Source organism: Ixodes scapularis, unplaced genomic scaffold (genome assembly GCF_016920785.2).
Source record: "Ixodes scapularis isolate PalLabHiFi unplaced genomic scaffold, ASM1692078v2 PGA_scaffold1__304_contigs__length_218370807, whole genome shotgun sequence".
Classification (NCBI taxonomy): Eukaryota; Metazoa; Arthropoda; class Arachnida; order Ixodida; family Ixodidae; genus Ixodes; species Ixodes scapularis.
In genome coordinates, this window is record NW_024609846.1 from 92761443 (window position 1) to 92784776 (window position 23334).

Below are 23334 nucleotides of genomic sequence, written 5' to 3' on the forward strand. Positions count from 1 at the left end.
CGGACTCTTGAGTTTTTTTCGGCAATCTGAGAGCGCGATATCAGTTCCCGTGACAGGCAAGTTTGTAGCGGGTTCCCGCATGTTGATTGCACCATACAACTTCAATCTTCTGCGCCCGCGATTTGCGGTATTCGTTCCCGTGAGATGCAAGTTCTCGGCAGGTTTGAGCAGGTTCTTCGCACAGCAAAACGTGAATCTACCGCGTCTGCAACCTGCGGTATCCTCTCCCGTGACACAGGAATTGATAGCGAATTCCAGTGTGTTTATCACATCATGAAACGCAAATTAGCGGTGTCCACTATCTGGAGTATCCTTTCCCGCGTCACGTGGTGGGTGCCGCGGTGTTTATCAATAATGTTTGATAAAATTTTGCTCTGGCATCCCCAAAGATAGGCCCACCCCATGTTTTTGAACATTTACCTATTCATTTTGGGTGGGCGTTCTTTCGGAACTTTACGGTAATGTGCTTGTCTTTGTCCACCCCTTCGTGTGCGTCCTGTGATTGTGCATACAAGCTTGCTCGGTACCCGGTGTATAATCCACAAAAGCAAACTTCGGTTAAAGAAAAAACTTTTCCTTAGAAAGTCCGCACCTTGTACAGTCCGCGCTTAATACATTTTTATATACAGCACACCCAACAAATATCTGCATTACTGGATCACAAAGAAGCTTTTATCATACATAAATCATCATTAACATACACATTCACAAAATATGTAGCGTCTCGTCATAATGAACGATTTTGAAATGAAACAAGTTCTCGTATAGCCTGCACCTATAGATAGTCTGCACCGCATAAAATTTAAACTTTTAAACATGCATGGTCCATGGACTTATTGTCTAGAAAATGTGGTAACATATTTCGTGCCCTGTAACATTCAGAATGCATAGCATATAAGAAAGCAGTGCTGCAAATTGTGGTGGAAGGGTTATCGCTTGTGCCAGCAGTAAGCCACTTTCCACTATTTGAAGCACAGCCTGGAGGAAAAGCGGGGGCACACACCTGTGAATCCCGGAGCACTCGATGCAGAGGGTGATGCCCAAGTTGATGCTGGCCCAGGAAGGGCCCGGGGCTCGGCAGTCGCAGCACAACTCGTTGCCCGGAATGCTCGTCAGTTGGCTACAGTCGGCAACAAAAAAAAAAAAGCAATCACCGAGGAAAGCTCGAGTGACTCGGAAAAAGTTGGGTTTTGTTTGTCGAGTGAAGACGATGATGACTTTGTTGCTCAACTTAGCTCTTCAAGTGAATCCGGTGATGACGACGGTGACAATGATTCGGGTTGTGGCAGCGATTCCACACAGTCCGCAACCTCAAATAAGGTGGCTGTACCGCAATTGGTGTTTTAACATGAAAACATCAACAGGACTGCCCCAATTTACTGCTTTTTTTTACACTAAACCCCGGAGGACGCAAGATGCTTAATATGCGGAAATGCAAGGACATTTTTGGTGTGCACACAGAAATACAGTAATCCCTCGTTATAACGAAGTCTACGGGACAGCAGAAAAATTCTATGGAAGCGGCAATTCGATAAAAGCGATAAGCAAAAAAAACAGTACCAGCAGCCTTGAAGGTGGACGGGAACCCTGCCGGAACACTCTAACCGTATATTTAATCAAACAAACCTTGGCCATAAACATCTCATGGCAGCTTTACCAAGTAAAAATATAATTAAGTGAAGTCTGATAATTTCATCCGGGCATCAGTTCTCCTTGAGCTGTTCCAGGCATCGCAAGAACATAGTTACCGCCGCTGCACTCCACCTTGCTCAAAGCAGCTGTAGGATGTTTCGCGCCTCCGCAGTTGTCGGCGTTTCCCGAGGTACCTCTCTGATGTTGCTTGGCGTTTACCCTGGTTGCACGCAAGGTCTACGATCGCAGCATTCGAGGCAGGAGCAACAGGAATGCCCGCATCAACAGGCACGAGCGAATCAAAGCTACTACCCTCGGTGGCTTTGCCGAACATGTTTTCACACACTCCTTTAGAGATTGTTGCAGCTATGGAAATAACGCGCTGGCTTGCCTAGGATGCTTGCGAGAAAAAATCTGACGTGCGCGAAGTAGCTGGTGATCTTTTATCTTCGGGTCGCAGGCGCGCTTTCTCCTGCATGAGGAACTTCTCGAATTCGTCCGATATGCCTTGCTTGTTCCGCAAAATGGTGGACAGTGGCGGACAGCCAATGCCAGAATGTCGAATTTCAGACTCTGGCCGGCCACTTTTCTCAACCTCGCAGATCTAAGCGACTTTCGGTAAACACTCCCAATCTCCCATACGACGCACGTGTGCGTGTAGCACGTCGCAAATGCGCCCGCGCAGGCGCGCGCATCGGGAGCTCCCAAAGGGATGATCTCCCCGATTCCGACAAAGGTCAGGCAGCGTCGGCCGTGGGCGCCGGGAGTAGCGTCAGAACGTTGACGCTGCTCCCTGCCCGCGTCCCCCTGTCGGCGCATCGGCATCGGCACTCTGCCAGCTCTGCACACTCCGCTCTCAGTCACTCATTTACTCCGTTTTCCCAGTTTGCTGTTTGCCACGATGGAGAGGGGGGAGGGAACACAAGGGCCTCCGTGCATCTCTGTGTAGGCTTGCGTGCTTTCGGCACCTCGGCCTTCGTAATAAGCGTGGTCGGCCGCTGATCCACTTAGAATAATCTGGTTCAAAATGCGTGCATTTCCGGGACCACATTGAACTTCAATAAAGTGATGATTCGAAAAAAGCGATTTCGTTATAACGAGGGGTTACTGTATACTGATTTTTGTGGAATAAACTTCTGAAAGTCTACCTGTGATACTAGAGGAATAAAAGTCTCAATTAAAAAGCTGTGGCATTTTTAGGTCACAAAAAGAAAAAAAGTACCACCTAAGGGGTTATTTTGAAGGTTTTCAGACTATGGCACATTTGCTCGAAAATAATAAAATTAGTGGGGTTGACTAAACGAATGTCCCTGACAGCAGAAACATATGTGTTTTGTTCATCATTGTAAAAAGAAAAAGTGCGCTAAAGTCTCGTAAGGACTGTTTGATTACAAGTCAAACCCGACTACATTGAACCTGTTTACATTGAATTATCCCCTATATCAAACAATATTCGTGCACAGTAATGTAACAGTGATAATATATAGCAAAAACCACGGTTACATCGAAAAAAAAAAAAGAAAAACGCATCTCCACGTGGTGAATGATGTTGATTGGGGCAAAGCTCTGGTGGTGCTTGTCTGCGTAGACGCTAAGCCGCAGCATACCAAGCCTTTCGTTCGTTTTCATCCATGTCAGAAAGAGAATGTGTGGTATGGAACGTGGTTATATACGCATTTGAGCATTTGACCGCAGCGCCCTCTCGTCTATCAACGTTGAGCCAATGCATGCAAAGTTTAACTTTGCATGCATTTGACTGCAGTGCCCTCTCCTGTATTCGCGACTCCAGCGACCTATAGGGGGCGCCCCCATCAAACAAACATGGCGGCTGAGTCCAGGTCGCGGCGGCTCGGCCGGGCCGCCTGAACAGGTGGCGCGTTCAATTTAACAGATTTTCTTTTGTTTAATGCCCAATTTTATAGGTATTTGAACTGAAACGGTTAAGTGTAGCCGGTGCAGATAAACTTGCAAAGCATAGTTTTGCTTTGCCGGTGTTTTTTTGTTCTTTTCGTGTCAAACTTTCGTTTCGGAGATTTCGTTCAAAACCGAAACTATGGGCTCCGGAGAGACGGTAATATACTAATCAGTTTTGATCATCTAAGGAAAGCGGCGATGACTATAGAATTGTTCCCCAGAGAGTAACTTTTCAGCTAACTCGCATGCCTCGACCATGCGACTTATCTGTCCGCGAAATCGAGCTTTTGTGCGTATCCGCGTTTACGAAACAGCTCCAGTCGTCTGCTCGGCCAACAACACAGGCTGCAGGAAAATTACGAAAATTAAGCAACCGCTTTTTGAGCCAAGGACCATGTTAACCCGCCGGCGCCCCACTAAGCAGCTGATACTCGTATTTCAATTCAGGTTCTCGTAGCAATCGAGAAGTCATTTTGACGAGCGGGTTATGTATTATATTACGTACTATGGGGGGGGGTTTACTAAAGCGATATTAGTATATTCTTCGGGTTGAAAAATGAGCTTAGTTGACTAGCTATTAGGTGAGCTGCTGAATAAAAGTATATTTGACAGACGGAGACATACTACTTAAACTTAGCCAAATGGTTCTATAGCCGGCAGCACGGGGACAAACTGAAGAGAGTCTTCATTGAAGATCCGCGCAGAACCTCTCTGCATTGAACGGAGAAAATTAGTATTTTTTTTGTGGCCGGTCAGCCTGACCAATGTAGACGTATATTGCTGCTGGCTTCGACATCCTCGTAATATAAATATTGGAGGCGCGATAGGTCAAAATGCTGTGACAGCATCTAACGTTGCGAGACTTGTCTCCCACCTTTTGGAAACAGATAATTTCCCTCATTCATCATTTGCAGTGAGCAAGTTTTCCTGAATCAAGTAATTGCGAAATCAGATCAACTCCTTCAGTGTGGTCCAGACGCTTTTTCGGCGAAAAGCAGCCAAGATGAATAGCCAACGCACCGACCGGCGTGGGTGGCTCAAACTTCAAGCTAACCGAACACAACCAAACTCAAGAAAAGCAGCTATCAAACCTTCCCATTCGCTTGACTGCAACATTGATGTTCCCTCCAGTATCAGTTACCAAGCAGTCGTCACTTTGAATGTGATTCGAGACAGACAAGAAATCAAAAAGTTTTCCGTGATTCCTCCCCATCCAAGAAATCGAAAGCACGCGACCGTGTGCTGTGGAGTAAACGGGCTTTCAAACACGTAATAGAAGAAAACAATCTACTGAGGCATCACCAGACTAATGATCACTCAGGCAAACTTAAGAAATATTCGAACCTTCGTCAAATTACATCGTTTGCCATCGCGCCGACAACACGTGTCCGCGAAAGCCACCAGAGACGCGGAGCGACCTGGACCGGCTGGTTCCCGGTTTTCCCGCTTGGCGGCGTCCGTTTTGCTGGAGTCGCGAATAGACGTTGAGCGGCTACATGCAACGTTTCATCCATGACAGAAACCCCAGCTCTTGAGTTACTACCACATCTCAGAGCCCCCTACTCGTCCCATAGTCGTTGCCGAGTGGTTAAGGCGATGGACTAGAAATCCATTGGGGTCTTCCCGCACAGGTCCGAATCCTATCGACTGCGCAAACATTTTTTTTTCATCATATTTTTTTTTTTTGCCCTACACGAGCATGTGAGCACATGAGCTCACGAGCACGAGCACCAACAAGATCGATGTGAGCACGGACGCCGGATGGACAAGGCTAGACTGTAAGGAGCTTTGTCTCTAAAAAAAAGGCACCTTGCTCTGCTAGCTGGCTTTCCCCCAACGCAGCCGCCTGCCTTAGGAGAAAGCCACCTTGCAGAGCAAAACGGCAAGGTGGCGCAAGCTGCCGCCCGTTACAAAGGGTATAGCCATTACCATCCATCCAACCATCCACCTGCAGGAGAAGGTGCTCCTGCTCGGACGTGCTCCGTGCTCTCGGTATAGTTCAGCGTTAATGCGCGAATATAGAAGGCAGAGGCCTCAACATTTTCGAGTCCGTCGATAGCGTAAAAAAATATTGTTATCGCGCATGCAATGAAGAAAAAGCAGCAGAAGGTGCATGACTATTTCATTGTTTAATATGTCACCAGAAAGTGGATTTTCGAGAGCCAAATTCATTAAAACTGTTATAAAAAATTGGGGTTGTGGGGATATTTATACAGCGTGTAGTTGGTCAGCCATTAAAGTTGCGACAAGTCACACGCTGTAGATGAGCAATTTAGCCAGTGCAGTACAACCGCTAGCCTGGGGTCTTTAACGTGCACCACGCAGTAGTGATACACGACTGCACGCCGGTACGATGCTCATCCAGATCGAAACGGGCAGGGGTGGGGCTCGAACCCAAGATCCCTGGGTTCTGCAGCGCGAGCTTTCGCTACACGTGCGTCGAGCTGGGTGTGCGCTTTAGCCCACTCAGCCACCGATCCCCCAAACTGTTATATATCGAATTACACGATATATCAAACTAATTCCTGTTTTTTTGCGAGTTCGATATATGCGGGTTTGACTGTATATTCATAATATTTTTGATGGCACTGGGCAAAAAACACCCTCGTGAAAAACAAACTTCGGGTCTGGAATCAGCACCAGAAGGTACCACACTCGCACATTAAATTGCAGTGAAATAGGTCATTATCATAAATAACAACAAAATAAAAGAGTTCTATGAGCACCCACGACAACTCCAAAGTTGCCATTTGCACAACCCAGCAATATCTACTAACTGGAAATAGAACGAAGACTACATGGCAAGCAAGCAAAAAACAAACACTAGACGCACAACAGTCCCAAGAAAAGCACATTTCCGGTTAATAACTAAAGATAAGATTGAGCACAAGAAGCACTCACATGTGAGCACGTGGAGGTTTCGGCAGAGGGTTGGCACTGTGCCTGGAGAGCGACGTCAGCGTCGTCTCCGAAGAAGTCTTCCGGTCCTGCATTTCGTCAAAGATACACATGCCTGCTGAGATATAGTTCTAAGCCATGCTCTCTGCCTTTAAACCTGTTGCGCACATGCCTACAAAAAGTGCGGGCAGTCTGCTTTCAATAACGAGCGGTACTGTCGAAATTTCCGGTACAGTCATGGCAACAGCTACGGTACATCACGGCGAAGTCGCTGGGCGTCGGTGTCGCGTTCACGGACTGTGGAGTCTTGACGACAAAAACTCTCGGACATCGTCGTTAGTGGAACCCCGACTTACCCTAAGTGGCAAACGTGCCGAAGCTTAACGAGTCGCCGCAAGGAAGAAGCAGTGAGACGCGCTTGTGGCGTTGTCGACGTGAGCTAAGTGGCGCTGTGTGGATCCGCTAGTGGTGACGTTTGGGGGGGAATGGCACGGCTCTTGTCTCCTGGGTGATATTGGGTCCGCCCAGGAGACAAGGCCTATCATCTATCGTCGTCGCGACGACAGATGAGAAGACGAATGCGTGCGGCTGAACCTTTTCAATTGGACAGCGGCTTACGCCATCTAATCGAAACTTTTAGTTTCAACAATTAACTACAATTAAATTTAGACACCATTTAGAATGACAAAGAATTTTCTTTCGCGACACCGCAGCCACCGTGGCCATCTAGTGGGTGCCCCGAGAGTCGTGCGCGCTGTGTTTATCAAGTACCAATTAACTGCTTGATAAGTTTTTTATCGGTACTCAAGTACCAATGAAGTGCCTGATGAAGTACAGTAAAGATAAAGCCGATTTTCAAAGCTGTGGCATAGCTCTGTGATAACGTGCCCACTACACATGCGGACCCAGGATTTAGTCTCGAGAGAACCCCTGTGACGGGCATTCTTTTTCGGGCATTTGGCAATGTCAACAACGGATGCCCTATCCCACTACGCCGACGACGGACGTCATCTTTAGTGGTGGGAAGTGCCTGTAACAGCTATCGCCGTAATATGGTGTCTTATTTCCCCCGCTGTAGAGAGGCAGTTCAGCCAATGCAATGCGACCACTAACCTGGGATATCCTAAATGTGTGCACCCAATGGTAGGGATCGAATCAAAGCACCTCAGCACAAAATTCAACCATTACCAAGACCTGCAGGGGTGTCCTTATTTTTCGGTGCTTACAGAGCCCCAAGTCATGCCTGCTGTCATAACCAATCTTGTACTACTACGCTAAGCCGTTCCGGTTTCAAATAATGGAAATACTATGTCAAAATTATGTTAGGAATGAGAGGAGAAAGATGTCACGAACAGGGATGATGGAAGGTGTCCTCGTACATTGTGCCAGGACTGGGACACTAGTACTGAAATGCCACTGAGGAAAAAAAAAGGCACAGACCATAGGCAATGCTGAAAATTGCAAACGATTCTGCAACTTACCGCAACTTGACCATAGATGAGATGAAATAATTTCCGAAGTTTTGTACTGACAGAACTAATCGGAGAAGTTCCACAAAGACGGGTGGACTAAACAAAGATGCCTAATAATATTTCTGCCATCTTTGTTTAGTAACACCTTACCCCATGGGTATCTAAAAGTCTTTGAGTCAAAAGCAAATAATTTTGAGGCAAAAAATTAAAGGAAGATCCATTTGTGAATTCTTAGAGAATGCGTTAGCACGACCCTTGGGACACACCAAATACCCTTTGGGAAATGCTAACGCCTTCACTTTTCTCTTTTGGCTTTCTCTTTTGCTTCCTCTATTTTTCTCTGCCTCTTTTTGGCCTCGTTACAGGGTCAGTGTTAGCATTTCCCAAAGGGGGACATGCGTGGCGTTTTCCAAGGGCCATGCTAACGCATTCCTTAAGATCTACCAATGAATCTTCCTTTATATTTTTGCCGCCTACTTGGACTAGCTACTTGGTTCACACTACATTATGCAGCACAAACTAAGGCATACACACTCTGCACACCAGCAAGTTCAAGCTCGCCCCAGCACCCGCGCGCGCATTGGCTTCCACCTTGCGACGTAGCCTCCCTCTCGCTTTTGTCCTTCACCACTCTCCTCCTCTCTATGCGTCACGCTTCCCTTTCCACTGTTTTGTCCACAGACGGATGCCATCGACTTTTCCCTGTCATGTGGGTAGCAATGCTAACGCATTAATAGGCAATGGTGAACTGCGAGCCATTCCCGCGTCACATACGTTTGTGGGCAGGGCGTTGTCATCTTCATCGTGCGTTGGTTGGTGGTTGAGCGCATGCGAGATCCCGGACTGCAAAGCGGTGATCCAACAGTTGTAGGATTCTTGCGAGTCAGCCTGAAGCATGTGGGTCCTGCAAGCCAACGAAAAATGATAGGCTCTCACCAGTTGTTAGTGATTTTGAAGATCGCATAGCCATCTGCGATACTATACAAGTCAAAGTTCAAAAGCTAGAGCTCTTTTGTGCGAACGACAAAAGCTGAGCCTTGCGATAGAAAATCAATTATGTAGAGTTGAAGCTGTTTGTGCCAAATGGGATACGCTGCATTACTCCACACACTGCATGCATGTGACGGTGCCATTCTTTTAGGAACGTATACATATTACTATTTGCACCTGTCTACTTTTGTTTACGTGATCTGGTAGATAACAAAAAGGGGCTTCCTTTAACTTGAAAAAAGGAAATTTTGTTGTTTTTTTTTCTTTCCAAAGAGAAAAGATGTTTAAAGGTGTTTAATTACCAGCGATTTTTTGAGCTACATTAAGTAACTATATTTTCGAAATCACCGGCCTTTACTCTTTCCGATATGCTATTTAGTATCGCAAAATTAGAATAGTTATTGTGAAATCGACAAATGAGAATGACGCCAAAACCAAGATTCACATATACCCGCGCTTTTCATGCCGTGACGTCACAGGAAGGCAGGCTTGCGGGTCGAGCGGGAAGTCTAAAAATGAACTATGCCAAGCATTTGTTTCGTGCTGCTGCTCGGGAGCTGGAGCGACCTTCCAAAGCATTCAATTGACAGCATGAAACTGTTAATAATCTATTGGGAACAAAGTCTACAGCCCAAAGAGTGAACGCCTGCCTTCCCCTGACGTCAGTTTTTCATTGTTGCCAGTAGAGCTTTTAACTTTGGAAAACACGGTCAGGACCAAAATTGTAAATTCAATAACTTCGCGAAAAATATTTATTTTGGCCAAATATTTGGGTTACTATTTCAACGATGTTTGTTCGCGTGTTTATGAAATTTTCAGGCAAATCAGGGACTATGAAGAAAATGCTGGAGTACCCCTTTAAGCATAAGTACTTCGCTTCACAAGGAAGAATAACCATGACAGGTTTTGGTTACTTTTCTTGCAAAAGCATTTAAATTAAGATCCTTGCAAGACGGACGTAAGCCTGGATCAATGTCATCAAAGCATATGAGAACAAAACTTTACCACTCGTCATTCAACAACATTGGAGTAGGCAGGTCGAATAAGCCAGGGAAAGAGTTATTATCCTTTGTAGATATAGTAGACTCTCGTAAATTCAAACTCCAGAAAGCAATGTATTTTGTTAGAATTACCAGAACTTCCTCTAAATATGATGCGAGATAAAATTATGATTTCTTATATGGATGGCTACACATACAAAGCAGAGATTTGATGATTTTCTTTACACAGGCTTACTAATGAGCAGGAATGCCACACATGAAACATCGGTGAAATGTACGAGATGAGTTTATTTATCCCTCAAAAATGTTGTCTCTCGTAGACTGTTTAGATCACACATGACACCTCAAAACAAAATTAAGTTTATTCACCCAGCAAAGAAGTCGTCTACTGTGGCCTGTAAGCTTTGATGAGCGCGCTTCTTACCGAGCAAAGGTAGACTGAGGAAAAGCGACTGCAACACCCGCGGAAGCAAGCTCTGCGGGTGTTGCTTCTCCGCAGTGCACCAGTGCTCGGAAAGCCACGAGAACAAAAAGTATGAATTCCACGAAAAACCATTAGAATTAAGCGGCTTATAAATAAATTAAAAATATAGCGGGAAAATTAAAATTTTCAAATTTGTTTGAAAGAATCAGAAGTATGAAATATCAGTTTTAATTATCACGGGCCTGCTGTACGTCCACACTTACAAGATAGAACTAAGAGGTTCGAAAGGTTCAAAAATTTTTGCACTCATCACACTGAAAAATTGAATGATTTTCACTCTCGTAATTCTATGGCTCGTGGCAAAACAATTTATGGCAGGTTCGGCAAATTTCAAACTTCCGGACCTGTGAAGTTTAAGAGTTCAATGAATTTTGAACACAGGATTTGAAGACGCGTTTAGAAAATTAACAGAAGCCAAGATATGCTTCAATTAGAATTTACTTTATAACTTTAATTATTTCCATCAATTATGATGGAAGACCCAAAAGGAAAAAAGCTGCAGTAGGCAGCTTGGCTAGTCTTCGGGCCCCTTACACTGGTCAACAGCAAGCACGTGGAAAATATACAAAAGACAACTTAAACAGTAGGAATCCTTATTTGCCAACCTTGATGGGATTCTTAGTACTCAATCTTCGTTTGCTTTGTTGCATTAAATGCAAGAAAGGTGCGATAGCACTGGATGGGGTATTTAACAAGCACGAATGTCTATCAGACTGACGTGCAATGTGACATATGATGAAGGAATTCTTGAATGCGCAATAGACTTCTTTCGTTTATCCATGCACCCCTTCTTTGGGGGCAATGCATCATTTTCCCCAAGATGGTGCCGCACATACAATCAGTCCGTAAAATGCTTCCGTACCTATTAGATTACTCTACTAATATGCAGTGTCTACCCTACTGTGCAGCCCTTGTTCCTACCCAATGGAGAGGAGAGTGTTACTACAGTGCACGGCTCTTTCCTCACTCCACGTGGTGCTACGTCATTGGTCGCATGTGCTATGACGTCACACCGACAGTTGCGCTTCGTTGCTGACACTCTCTTCCGTGACCTTGCTGCAGTGCGACCAACGCCAACATGAGCAAGCAAGGTCCGTGAAGGTTTCCCTACGTACAGTAATCCCTCATTGCCTCGTAATCACCTATCTCGAAATGTTGGTTAAGTCGAAAGATTTTCATGTCATGGAATGAACTCCCATAGGCACAATACATTTACCGTACTCATCGTACTACTGAGTGATCTGCTGCCATTTCTCCGACAATGCTATGGGGGAAAATGAGGGCAAGTGCTCACTTGGAAGGGGAGAGCACCTCGAAGCAGAAGCGACGCTCAAACTCCTGGGCGGGCTTGACGGTGCACAGCCGCAGGTCCTCCTCCATCACAGTCTTCATCTCCTCCTTGGAGCGCTTCCGGTATACCAGCTGCCCATTCTGGATGATGAACCAGCGCCTGCGCTCGGCAACCGGGACACAACGCAGAGTCATCGTCCACGTATTCGTAGCTACAGAAACAGTGTGGACGGTGGGAGATGCCCAAGTAGGCAAGGTATTAACCTTTTGAGGGTTTCTGTAATGTTTACGGCAGCAATTAGCTGTCTGAAAGTTACTGGCTAAATGCGAAACCGTGCACATTCCGGAAGGTGCTGCTATTCGTTATGACTTTGGGGAACTAAAAATGTTGTATTTGCACTGCATTTTGCCTTGCTGGGGCTATTTATTGTTACAAAATTAGATGCTCCATGCATAAGATGGTCACTTCGCATGTTGACTGCCCTGGCAGTAGTGGCCAATCGCAGTGCCGGCTCTTCCAATCCAGACTTTTAATGCTTCTCAAAACTGAATTTGGAGAATCAGAGCTCACTGCCTGACGGAGAAACTCTGTAAAGTATGTCTGGTACGGAATTTAATACTGCCGGAATGTTATGGGAAGAGACGCACAAAAATAAAACCAAATGGAAGAAAAGTGATAACTTCCTGCCCTCAATATTCTAATTTAATGCTTCTGAATCTGGACAGCTTGAAAGCATTGCATGTGCATCTGCTAGATTCTTTCTGCTTTGTATGTGCATTGACTCTTTCTTTATACAATCGCTTTGGGAAAAAAAAAAAAGAAAAAACATGAAAACACACAATGTTTTTTTTTGGTTTTTAGAAAAAAGAAACAAAAAAAAAACCTGACCATGAAAGGGCCCGACCAAAAGCGTTGCAGTTGTAGGCCTCCACAACTGGTCAAACGCTCACTACGATGTCTTTAATTGGGGCTAATTTTGCTTTCAATGACAAAATAACGTTTATGTCAGATTGCCAACCTTGACGGTGTCGTTTTAAGAATGCAATCCTTCCAAGCTCCCACGACCCCTTTTAAGCACATTGCCGAACATGTTGTTCGCAACTGAAAATCCTGGTCGTGGGAAGGAACTTAGAGGAGGAGCCACCAAAACATCTTGTTGCCAATGTTTGAAAATCCACTTGCCATGGGAGAATGTGTGAAATAGGTTAGGTCCTCTGTTTGGTATTCTTGTTATACACAAAAGACATTATCAGAGAACTATGCTGTGAAACAGAAAGAGGAAAAGCTTTGTGTAGTAAGTGGCATGGTCTTGTAAAATATGCATAGTAACCCTGGAGCGAGAGGACAAAAAAGGGACGGACAGACACGAAAAGAGTTTCAGGGTTACTATGTCTATCCTTAACCAGCTTGCCTGCCTACTTGCATTACCTTGTAAAATATACTTTATAATATCAAAAGTGAACCGTGATTTGTTTAGAACCATGCAGGTCTGGGGGCTGCTTCCTGGGGCTCACCTGTTCCATGTTTTGAATGCATTGGAAGTGCGCTTGAAGAGGTACCCCTCGAGGCTGATGCCATTATTGGTCGAGGGATCCTTGTGAACCACTGGAATTACATCCTGTAATGATGCCATACAAAGGAATATTTGTAATCTCAAGAGAAAGAAAAATACTGACATTGTATGACCATATTGGAATGGAAGTGCCGAGACAAAGTCTTGCACACAGAATACATTATAGGGTCATTAATGCTGGTGCAATCATGTTTATACTGAGACTAGACTCGGGCAAGATGTGTTGTACCACATCACATAACACGACACAGTCACATGACGTTGATAACAACGTCGCTTTCAAGTTCTTCGCCGCTTTTGTGTTGAATTTCCCTACATAGCCTCCTTTATAGCCTATTTATTGTTAAACTTTGTGTCATTGTACTCCTTTCACATTGCAAAAAAGCATGGTGCTGAACAAATGCTTATCTCAGGCAGATAATACTCTGCTTATTTTCTTGCTTCTATTAAAACTCAGCAGTCTTCACAAACGTTGCATTTTCTTACGGTCACCTCGAGCTCTCTATAACACAAAGTGAAATTGATTTCATTGCCAAAAACATATAGTGAAATTATACTACATATACTAGATGGATACAGGGTTTTCAAAGCCCAATTTAGGACATCACTTTCTTACACCTTCAGTCAAGTGAGGGAAATTTTGTGTGCAGTATTTTTTTAAGCCCCCTCCGTTTCACAGTAAAGGCTTGAATATCTGTAAGCACTGCTGGACTTGCCCTTTAAGACATTTGAATCTTCCTATGACCTAGTCCTTTCCCAGTGAAATTCAAACACTTCAATAAAATCGAGTTGAAAAAAAAAATTAAGAGGAAGAGAAGGAAGAGCTCACCTTGGAGGTCACAAGAAGGTGCCTTGAGTCAAGTTGCTTGGACAAGTCTGAGGATTCCTTACCAAGCTTGTCTAGCTGAAAATATATTCAGAGAATGAAATTTACAACTTGACAATTCAGCAAAGCACTTGCGTATGATATATGAAACGTTCCTCACACTGTGCGACATGGTTAGCATGGTCACGACATCTGCACTTTTTCATATTCGACTCGTACCTTTGAGACGGGCGAGTGTTTGTCCGTTTATTTGTTGCCAGTGTCTGTTCTCTCGGCTGCTGGGAGAATAATTGCCCTGAAATTCTACAGGCAGCCACCTCACATTGGCTGTCTAAAACCCTTTGACAACTGCCGGTAGAATACTAGCTTCTTTATTCGCCTGGCAGTTCATGGAAGCATGTTTCAAGGACCAATTTTCATGGATACACGTTTCATGAACATCATTATGCGAATTGCAAGCGGTAGGGACATTTCATCGGATGTGCATCACTGGGGCACTTGTTAACCTACCAGGCCCACCCGTTCACGCCGCCCCATGCCGAGAGTCTGCGGTGGCTCATTACAAAAATGTTAACCTGACTGGCCCACCCATACATGCCGCTTCGCGGCTCATTACACAAAAAAGCTAATCTGAGTTGACGATGAAAGCATCTGTCAATGAAACACTGCGTATCGATGAAACATTGTTTCATAAACTGATGCAACCACAAATGAAAGGCGACTGCCGGTAGAATTTCGGGGAATTTATTCTCTTGGCTGCCGGAAGAATAGACACTACCCTTTTTGTTTAAAGGGGGGACACCACCCAAGAGGGTCAATTTTTGAACCTTTGGAATACAAATGAAATTTACAGTATATAAGGCAGAATGCAGTGCAAAGTTTCATCTGCATACACGAATTGTAAAATAAATTATAGGGTAGCCAGTTTTATCAGGAACACACCGACTTTGTTAATCAAAACTATCATTAGGAAACTAATGTAATACTTAACATTTTCTACTCTAGACCTGCAGCAGAATGCCTGGAGAGTGCAACTGTGTAAACAAAATTTTTAAAAAGTAATTTAGTTTATGCAAACATTGCAGTGAAAAATAAAATAATTTTTTTGCCTTTTATGTTGTCGACAAAATCTTAATATCTTTTACAAGATATCCACAAGGTAAAAAAAACACAATTCCACAGTTGCATTGCCCATAAAATTCCAGTTAGGAAAAACAATGAGTGAGCCTTTCCTCTTGTCCGATTAACAAACAATAATTTTCCTAAAGTGAAAGTTAGAATTGGTGGCCGTTAGCAACGTTAGCCGACAACAATCCAGTAACATTGTGTAGGTAACGTCCAGGTAACGTATGCAGTCATGGTACTGCAACATTGAGGTGTAACATTACTGGATTGTAGAATACGGGGTCGTTAGCACCGTCAGCTGATAACGTTCCAGTAACAGTACATTTTGTGCTACTTCTCTGTAAATCAATATCAGTCATTTATTCAATTCTCTGTAAATCAAAATCAGTACAGAAAATGAGGGAGAAGAGAGCAAACAAGTGCTTCCGGGGAAACAGAGAGTCCCAAAATAGCAGAGTTAAAGCCGGGGTGTGCAACCGCCAAGGGATGCAAACTTCACTTTCCCCTCCCACATGAGCACCACCTTTGGCAGGATTTTCTTTCGGGGAGGCTATGCACAATGATATTTATGCCGTTGAGGCACAAAATCCGTGCAACATCACCATGAAGCAACATAAAATATTACCGTAATATCCCGAGCCATCGCCCACCCCCCTACCACCTGAAATTCATTAAAAAAAGTGGGGTGGGCCATGTCTCGGTGGGTGAGCACAAACACTTGAAAAAAAGCGGAAAAAACCGCCTATTTTTCTCTGCGTATCTAGCGCTGATGCACAAGAGATACATCAAACTCAAAACTCGTTTTAGTTTCATTGTTTTATAGAAAAAAAGGCTCACGAAAGAATATTTTACTATAGCGAAGTCCGTTGCTTGCATACGCGCTAGAAACACCGCCGATCTGCATATAGCGCGAACGTTTGTTCCCTGAAAGAACGCCACCACTATGTTCTCCTAGTTAGTAAAAAAAAAGAAAAAAAAGAAAGAAAAGTCTACAAGAAAATAGAAAAACCGACCAGGCGCAACGAGCGAGCGAGCGAGCGGACCAAAGAAGCGATCAAGAGCAATGCTGGGAAAGCGGAAAAGCCGGCGGTCGCGTTGGCAAATACTTTGGCGTCGGGCCAAGTCGGGCGCCTTGTCAATTGCAAGCTCTTGCGCAACTTTCTTGTTTGGTGCGTACGTACGTGCGTCCGTGCACGGCGGGCTATCAATGCACGGTAGGGACGCTCTGCAAACGTTGTAGGGCGTTCCAGCAAAGCTTTATTTACGCGTTGGCTTTGCCTAAAATATTGCACAACCGCGGTCGCGACGGGCGGGAAGAAGGAGCGGGTTCGCGGTGACCTTACTTTGGCGGAGACAGACTTTGACCTAACACTCCGCGGTTACATTAACAAACTCTTATTTTGTTATCTCCATCGTTTTCTTTTCGCACGGATAGACGACCACTTTGGGGTCGCTCACGGAGGTAAACAAAAAGAAGTGTCTTTTCCTCCTTTGTTTTAATTTGTCACGGACGTCCTCGAACTGTAAGGTCCGCGGCCGCGTCATTCGGGTTGGATGAGTGTTTGCGGATCGCAGAGTCCGCGCTGGGGTATTTGAAGGGGTGGGCGATGACTCGGTGGTTTTTCGGAAATTGATATTGGCCCAAAAAATGGGGTGGGCGATGGCTTGGGGATGGGCGATGACTCGGGATATTACGGGTACACTCTGTGTAACCACTGCCCTTAAAACGATAGAGCAGGAAACGGGCAAATTATCACTAACATCTAGACATCTGCATGAGGCTTTTGCTCTACCTTTTAGTCCAAGGTCCCATGCACCCAGTCCCTTCTGTGTTACGTGATTTCTTGGCTCGGGGAAGCACGTTTGAATTTCAAAGACAGCAAAGCTTTAAACATTTTTTGCTAGCAATCTCTAGATGCTTCTTCCGTTCGGTGCATATTCAGGTCGGCATTCTTGTCTCATTCACATACAAATCATATTTTCACAAGCCCACGAAAAGGTGCTTTCGACTTACGCTGCCCCCCAACTGCTTCAGGAATGGTTCCGAGTCTTCAAACAGGTCGTAGCCCTGATGATAGTAGGTGCTGTAAGCACTCATCAGGGACAAGAGCTGGGGACGAAAGAAGGAATAATACCTATGAGCAAGATCAGCACGACAATGAGATCATTGGAGTGAGCAACATGTAAACTTGGTAAGCTCAGATGTAAGATGTTCAACTCGAGACATTTACATTATGTCTATTTGCTCCACTAATGTTTATTTATTTACTTATTAAACACATTGGGGAATCTATATTGAGATCCCACCAAGTCGCAAAAATTAGGACCCGCAAATTATCCCAAACCTTCGGCTTTCGCTTAAATCGCAAAATATTGAGCCCGTGAAAAATAAGTCGTTAACAGCATCTAATAACATTAGAAAATATGATATGTTCCAAGATTTTTGAAGGAATGCTGCTCAGTGATATAGGACAGTAATTTAAAGGTGAATTTAAATTTCCGACATATATGGGGATGACACGGCTATTTTTTCAGTCATGAGGGACGTTACCAGATGAAAGGAATTCACGAAAAATATTGGTTAAAAACAGAGATGATGCATGCTTTGTATTATTTTTTGTATTTTTGAGCTGATGAGGTCATTGCCAGAACTTGAAGAAGGTTTCTGATTTTCAATGGCGTTGATAACCCCAGACTAGTCTATGGTAATGGTTTCCATAGACGGATGAGTGAGAGCAGGAAGCTCCAGAATGACGTTAAGATTTTCGTTGGTGAAGATGAAATAAAAATAGTTGTTTAGGCAGTCGGCACACTGGTCATCAGACAGAACTTGACCTTCATCATCGGTTAGAGCAAGAGTGGTGAACGGTTTAGGATTGATTACATTCCAGAACTGTTTGGCATTGTCAGACAATACTTTTAATAGGTCGATGCCATTATATTTTTATTTTTATTTTGAAATTTTGTATTTATGAACTTTTTGCATTATTCATATTTATTCCATGCCTCTATGTCTGAGGGACACTGTTTAGCACACATTTTTTTCTTACTACCTAGTCGCTTGACTGCTTTAGTATACCAAGGGCTGTGACTATCTGTCTTGATGCTAATCAAAGGCATGTATTTTCTTGCAAGGAATGATAATCTATTTTTAAATCTAAGCTAGTTTTTTTCAATCGAGTAACTATGGAATGCCTCCCTGAAAGATTCATAAAATGCTTCTAGTTCAGTGTTAATAGAATTGTAGTCGGCTTTGTTGTAATCCCTTATTTGTTTATGAAGAATGCATTTGCGCAGAATAGGAAACGAAAGTTGAAATGTGCAATGAGGTGGTCGCTGAGCACAGGTGGTAGTGAAAGGTTGTTAATCACATTGGGATCCGTAGATAAGCAAAGATCAGGTATGTCGCTACACTGATTAGTGATTCTTTCTGGCTGACAAACAAGTTCTGTAAGGTTGAAATCCCCACACATATTGATGAAACATTTTGATTCTTTGTCATTTGCTGTTAACTTGTTCCAGTCGATGGAGGGGTAGTTGAAATCGCCAAGAAGTATAAGCATCGCTTTAGAAAATTTTAAGGATATATTACTGAGGCAGCTCTTGTAATAAAGGCACAAAGGCATCAATACTGTCTGGTGCTCTGTAACAGAGGCCAATGATTGTTTGAATAGAGGGTGAAGAAATGTGTAACCAAACCATATCTAAACCCTGTGCCGTAGTCACAAGTGACGATGTCAGGCGGTTGTTCACAGCTGCCAGTACACCCCCGCCCCGTTTGCACATCCTATCACATCTATACAGATTATAATTCATAGACGAGGAAAAAACTTCAGTAACGAACCTTGGGTGTAAGCCATGTTTCGGTTAAAAGGACTATGTCCTCTTGCGTTGAATCGATTAGTGAACACAAAGCATCACGTTCAGGAAGCACACTTCTTATGTTTGTGAATAGAACAGAGTAAGCGTAGAACGATTCAGTTTGTTTGGATGACGAGGTAGAAGGAACTCTTCTTTTTTTATTCTTGTGTTGCTATTTAGTTTTAGCCATTACACATCGGTTAGCATAATCACAAACAAAACAGTTGTTGTCTATGTCAAGTTTATCATATATTGAAGCTTAAATTGGCAGTTTTTAGGTTTCACATAGGCAAGCACTTCCCTTTTAGCAGTTTGTATGTTTACTGTAAAATCTTTCCCAACCGGTAAATTAGTACCCTTTAGTTTGACACAGGCAGAAAGAATGGACTGTTTATTTTTGAAAAAGCAGAACTTAATAATGGGCATACATTTGTTAGGGTTGAAGGAGCCAAGACAATGTGCTCTGTCGTTAGCGAAATCGTCTAGCGCAATGCCAAGGCTTTAGGAGCACATAGTTCGGACAATCTGCTCTGACTCAGCCGAAGTTTCTGATTCCCTATCGTCCAGAACATAAAATAGCAAGTTAGAAGACAGGCGTGCTCGGCTCTCTGCGTCGTCACAACGCTCTTGTAATTGTTTCAGATGAGACTCAGTGATACCAATGTTAGCGTCCTCAGTGTGAACCATCACAGGATTTGATTTCACGGCAGCCAGATCAGCCTCTAAGCTGGTGACTCGCGAAGATAGGTTGGAAACAAGTTTGTCCGTTTGTGTTTGCTTTTCCTGGAATTCCTTTACTTGATTTATCGAGGCAGACTGTCTAGTTTCATGTTTTTGCACTATTGCATGTATAGTACTTAGTAAAAGTTCTTCGCTTTGGGCCTTGGTCAGTGGACCTGGATTGGATTCTACATCACCACATAATATCAGAAGCAGTAGTTTCCAAAGACATGTCAGGCATGCCTCTGGACTTTGGTTCACCAACCTGTGTGACGAAGAGCAACATTGTAACGTTCATTGTTCTACGAATGTTGCCAAGCCAATGGGTGAGCTGTCGAAGCGCGGGGTCTTTTGTAGACAATGCTGTCGTTACCGATGGCGCCACCGAGGCGAGATGCAGATAATCCAGCGTGGCATTTTCGAAGATGGCGCCGGCGTTTTTTTCCACTCCAGGCAGTTGGGCGGGCTTGGAAGGGACAGGGCCGTATTCCAGGTTACCTAGGATCTATATGACAAAGAGCAACATTTTAACGTTCATCGTTCCACGAGTGTTGGTGAGCCCATGGGCGATCTGTCGAAGCGCGGGGTCTTTTGTAGCCAATGCTGTCGTTGCCGATGGCACCACCGTGGCGAGATGCTGATAATCCAGCGTGGCATTTTCGAAGATGGCGCTGGTTATTTTTTCCATTCTAGGCAGTTGGGCAAGCTTGGACGGGACTGGGCCATATTCCAGGTGATTCAGAATCTGTATGACGAGGAGCAACATTTTAAGGTTCACCGTTCCCTGAGTGTTGCCGAGCCCATGACTATTAGTCTTGTAGATTCTGAAAGATAACCAGCCCCCTTAGCTTTTCTTTTTTCTTTTTTTAATCTAAAGCGGTTGTTATTGAAGTGGACCGATGTTGAAATTGCCTCGGATAACTCACTCAACCTTCCTTCTAAGAAAGATGAGTGATACTTACAGTCTGCAACACCTCGTGCCTCTTCTTGGACTGCAGGCAGCTCAACTGAAAACAAAAAGAAGACACCGGTTATCAATGGGAAAACATATAGTACAGTTGTAAGAATTGTTTTGCAGGTTTAAGTTTCTCTATATGCTGTCGGACAAAAAAGTTGTTCCGATATGACACTGTGTTCCTGAAAAAGTCATTTTTGAGTTTCTAATGCCATTTCCTTTTACCGGCAAATTCACATTGTTTGATTAATTGGTGTTTAGATTATAATGTTTGCTTTAAGTTACAAGGATATACTTTTAAAAAGTGCAATCCCAACTGTTTATCATTGATTTGACAAACCATATTCTTCGCACTGCACGCAATTTGTGAAAAAGCTATTGAACTTTGAACTTTGAACTTTGAACTTTATTTCAGCAACATTATGCCGAGGACACCGGACAAAAAGCTAACAGAAGCTAGCTTGACTGGGTCCGGTGCCCTTGCATGTACAGGGAACACAATCATATTTAAACAATCCTAAATATTTCTTACAATATTCAAATCAAACAGTTTAAAATGTTCCAATAAAAATTTTAAAATCACCGACATTAGAGAACATTTGTTGGTAGGGTTATTGTTGGTAGGGGTGCGCGAATATTTGGAACTTAAAATAATTTGCAAATAATGTTTTCTATTTGATACAATTCACAACACACTTTTACTATTCAATGTATTTGAGTTTTTCGAATATCTGAAAATGATGATGTATGACTTCAGAATTCCCCGATTTATTGTGTCAGGCTCGACATGAAAATGCTGGTGCGATGCAGTGAAGCTCGACACGGAGAGTCACCACATTGCACCAGCATACTTGGGCTTCACTGCTTCACATCAGCGCTCATGTGTAAAGTTTCACTGCTTTGCATTGGTGCGCTCGGAGAAACAGCTGACACGGAGAAGCATCTCGGTTAACTCGATAGGCTCAGAAATTTTGGTTGCGACCATAGAAAACTTTATTGTAAAGAAGAGTGCTAAAAAAAACAATAATTTATATTTAGATGAATGAGGTACTTGTTGCTTTGCCTGTCATGTTGCATTATGTTTTAACCGACTCATATCGTCAGGAACCTTTCTTTCAGTGAACAGATGTATGTAAAATGTTTTTCATGAAATAAAACTTTTTTTCCACTTAAGGGGGAAAATTTCAGCTGAAGCTATTAAAATATTTAGTCTCAGGTTACAATAATTTCAAAAGTATTCATAGTCAAAAATCAATCAGTAGTCAATTACTAATATTAATATTCACTTAACAGCAAAAAATGTTATATTTGCACAGCTCTAAATATTGGGTCTGGGTAACCTATTTCCACCACTGCTTTTCACCTAGTAGCCAGATGAGTGATAAGTGTAAACTATAATAAGGGCAAAGATCTTAGCAACACAGATCTTATCTCATCTTCAGACCTTTACTGTTATCCAATCTTCGATAAATTCCTGACCATTACCAAAAAAAAAAAAAAACAAAAAAATGCAGGGGGCAACTGTTACTAGGCAGGAAAGCCATCCCCTGTCACCGCTAGCCAGTGCCACACCCTTCCGCTTTGTTGCACGTCACTGCGCTACCCACATTGGTTATTTTCCCCGACTTCAGGTTCTGGGCCCACAGCAGCAATCTTAAATGGGTACAAGATGATTTTTAATTTATTAAAAGATGTCTAAAAACACATACAATAAATGCCTTAATTATCAAATTTCGCGACTTAAATAATATAACAAAAAAAAGGTCCCCTTAATAAGTTTCTCTGTGATAACGAATACATAGCAAACCACACCAATTCACAAAATTTTGTGCCCATGAAATACTCAAGAAACAACACTTTGCCGAATTTGCAAAATACTAAGCCCACGAATATAAAGTGTAAAGTACCAAAAAGTAACTTTCCTAACATATTCTCAATGTTCTTCAGGAATCTAGGGCAAGCTATTATAGTCTAGGGTAATTATTTAGCAAGATAATGAGAGAGTAAATATTGCCACATCCTCACTTAAGGAGACATGTGCCAGGGGAAAGTTTTCTTTTATTATTTAAGATGTTGAAATGAAATTTTTACAGTTCATGATGCCTAATCTTCTGTATAAATCTGGTGTTAGATTTTACATAGCATGTTTTTTTTAGATTCTCAACTCAATGTACACGTAGAAAAACTACGAGAGGCGTGAAAACACATTTATAAATACCCAGTAAAATAAACTAATTTGCTCCTTTTAAACCACAGAGAGCAACGAACAACAAAAATAATGTGTGACAATAAAACCCAAAATCAAAATTTTTGCAAATACTCAGTATTATAATAAAAAAGTGAAAAGAGCTTTTTCTGAAAATTTTGTTTCAAATTGTGTTTTAAAATAGGAGTAACTTGTACCAAAAACCTTTTTGTTTAAAAAAATGAAAATGAAAAATCCCTTATTTATTTAATAGCGACCACAATTAGGGGATACATATCTATTTATTTACTATTTACATTGATTAAACCTAGCGAGTAAACGGATTGTCCACGAACCTGCCGTGACCGTCGGCCATGCTTCTTTCGTTCGATTCTGGCATGAGCTCG

The 23334-nt window shown here is 43.1% G+C and overlaps 1 protein-coding gene across 3 annotated transcripts in view; it reads right to left on the reverse strand.

Annotated features, from left to right (window-relative positions):
• LOC8029950 (arf-GAP with coiled-coil, ANK repeat and PH domain-containing protein 2) overlaps positions 1-23334 on the reverse strand; it is a 66410-nt gene that overhangs the window by 26480 nt on the left and 16596 nt on the right. For all 3 annotated transcript variants that reach the window (XM_040500017.2, XM_029979984.3, XM_029979983.3), the window contains 8 exons: positions 20750-20794; positions 17221-17316; positions 14085-14159; positions 13197-13300; positions 11686-11841; positions 8691-8820; positions 6448-6533; positions 1004-1120 (listed from right to left, as the gene is read on the reverse strand). In XM_040500017.2, coding sequence (XP_040355951.1) covers positions 1004-1120; positions 6448-6533; positions 8691-8820; positions 11686-11841; positions 13197-13300; positions 14085-14159; positions 17221-17316; positions 20750-20794 — 809 coding nt within the window. The remainder of the gene's footprint in view (positions 1-1003; positions 1121-6447; positions 6534-8690; positions 8821-11685; positions 11842-13196; positions 13301-14084; positions 14160-17220; positions 17317-20749; positions 20795-23334) is intronic.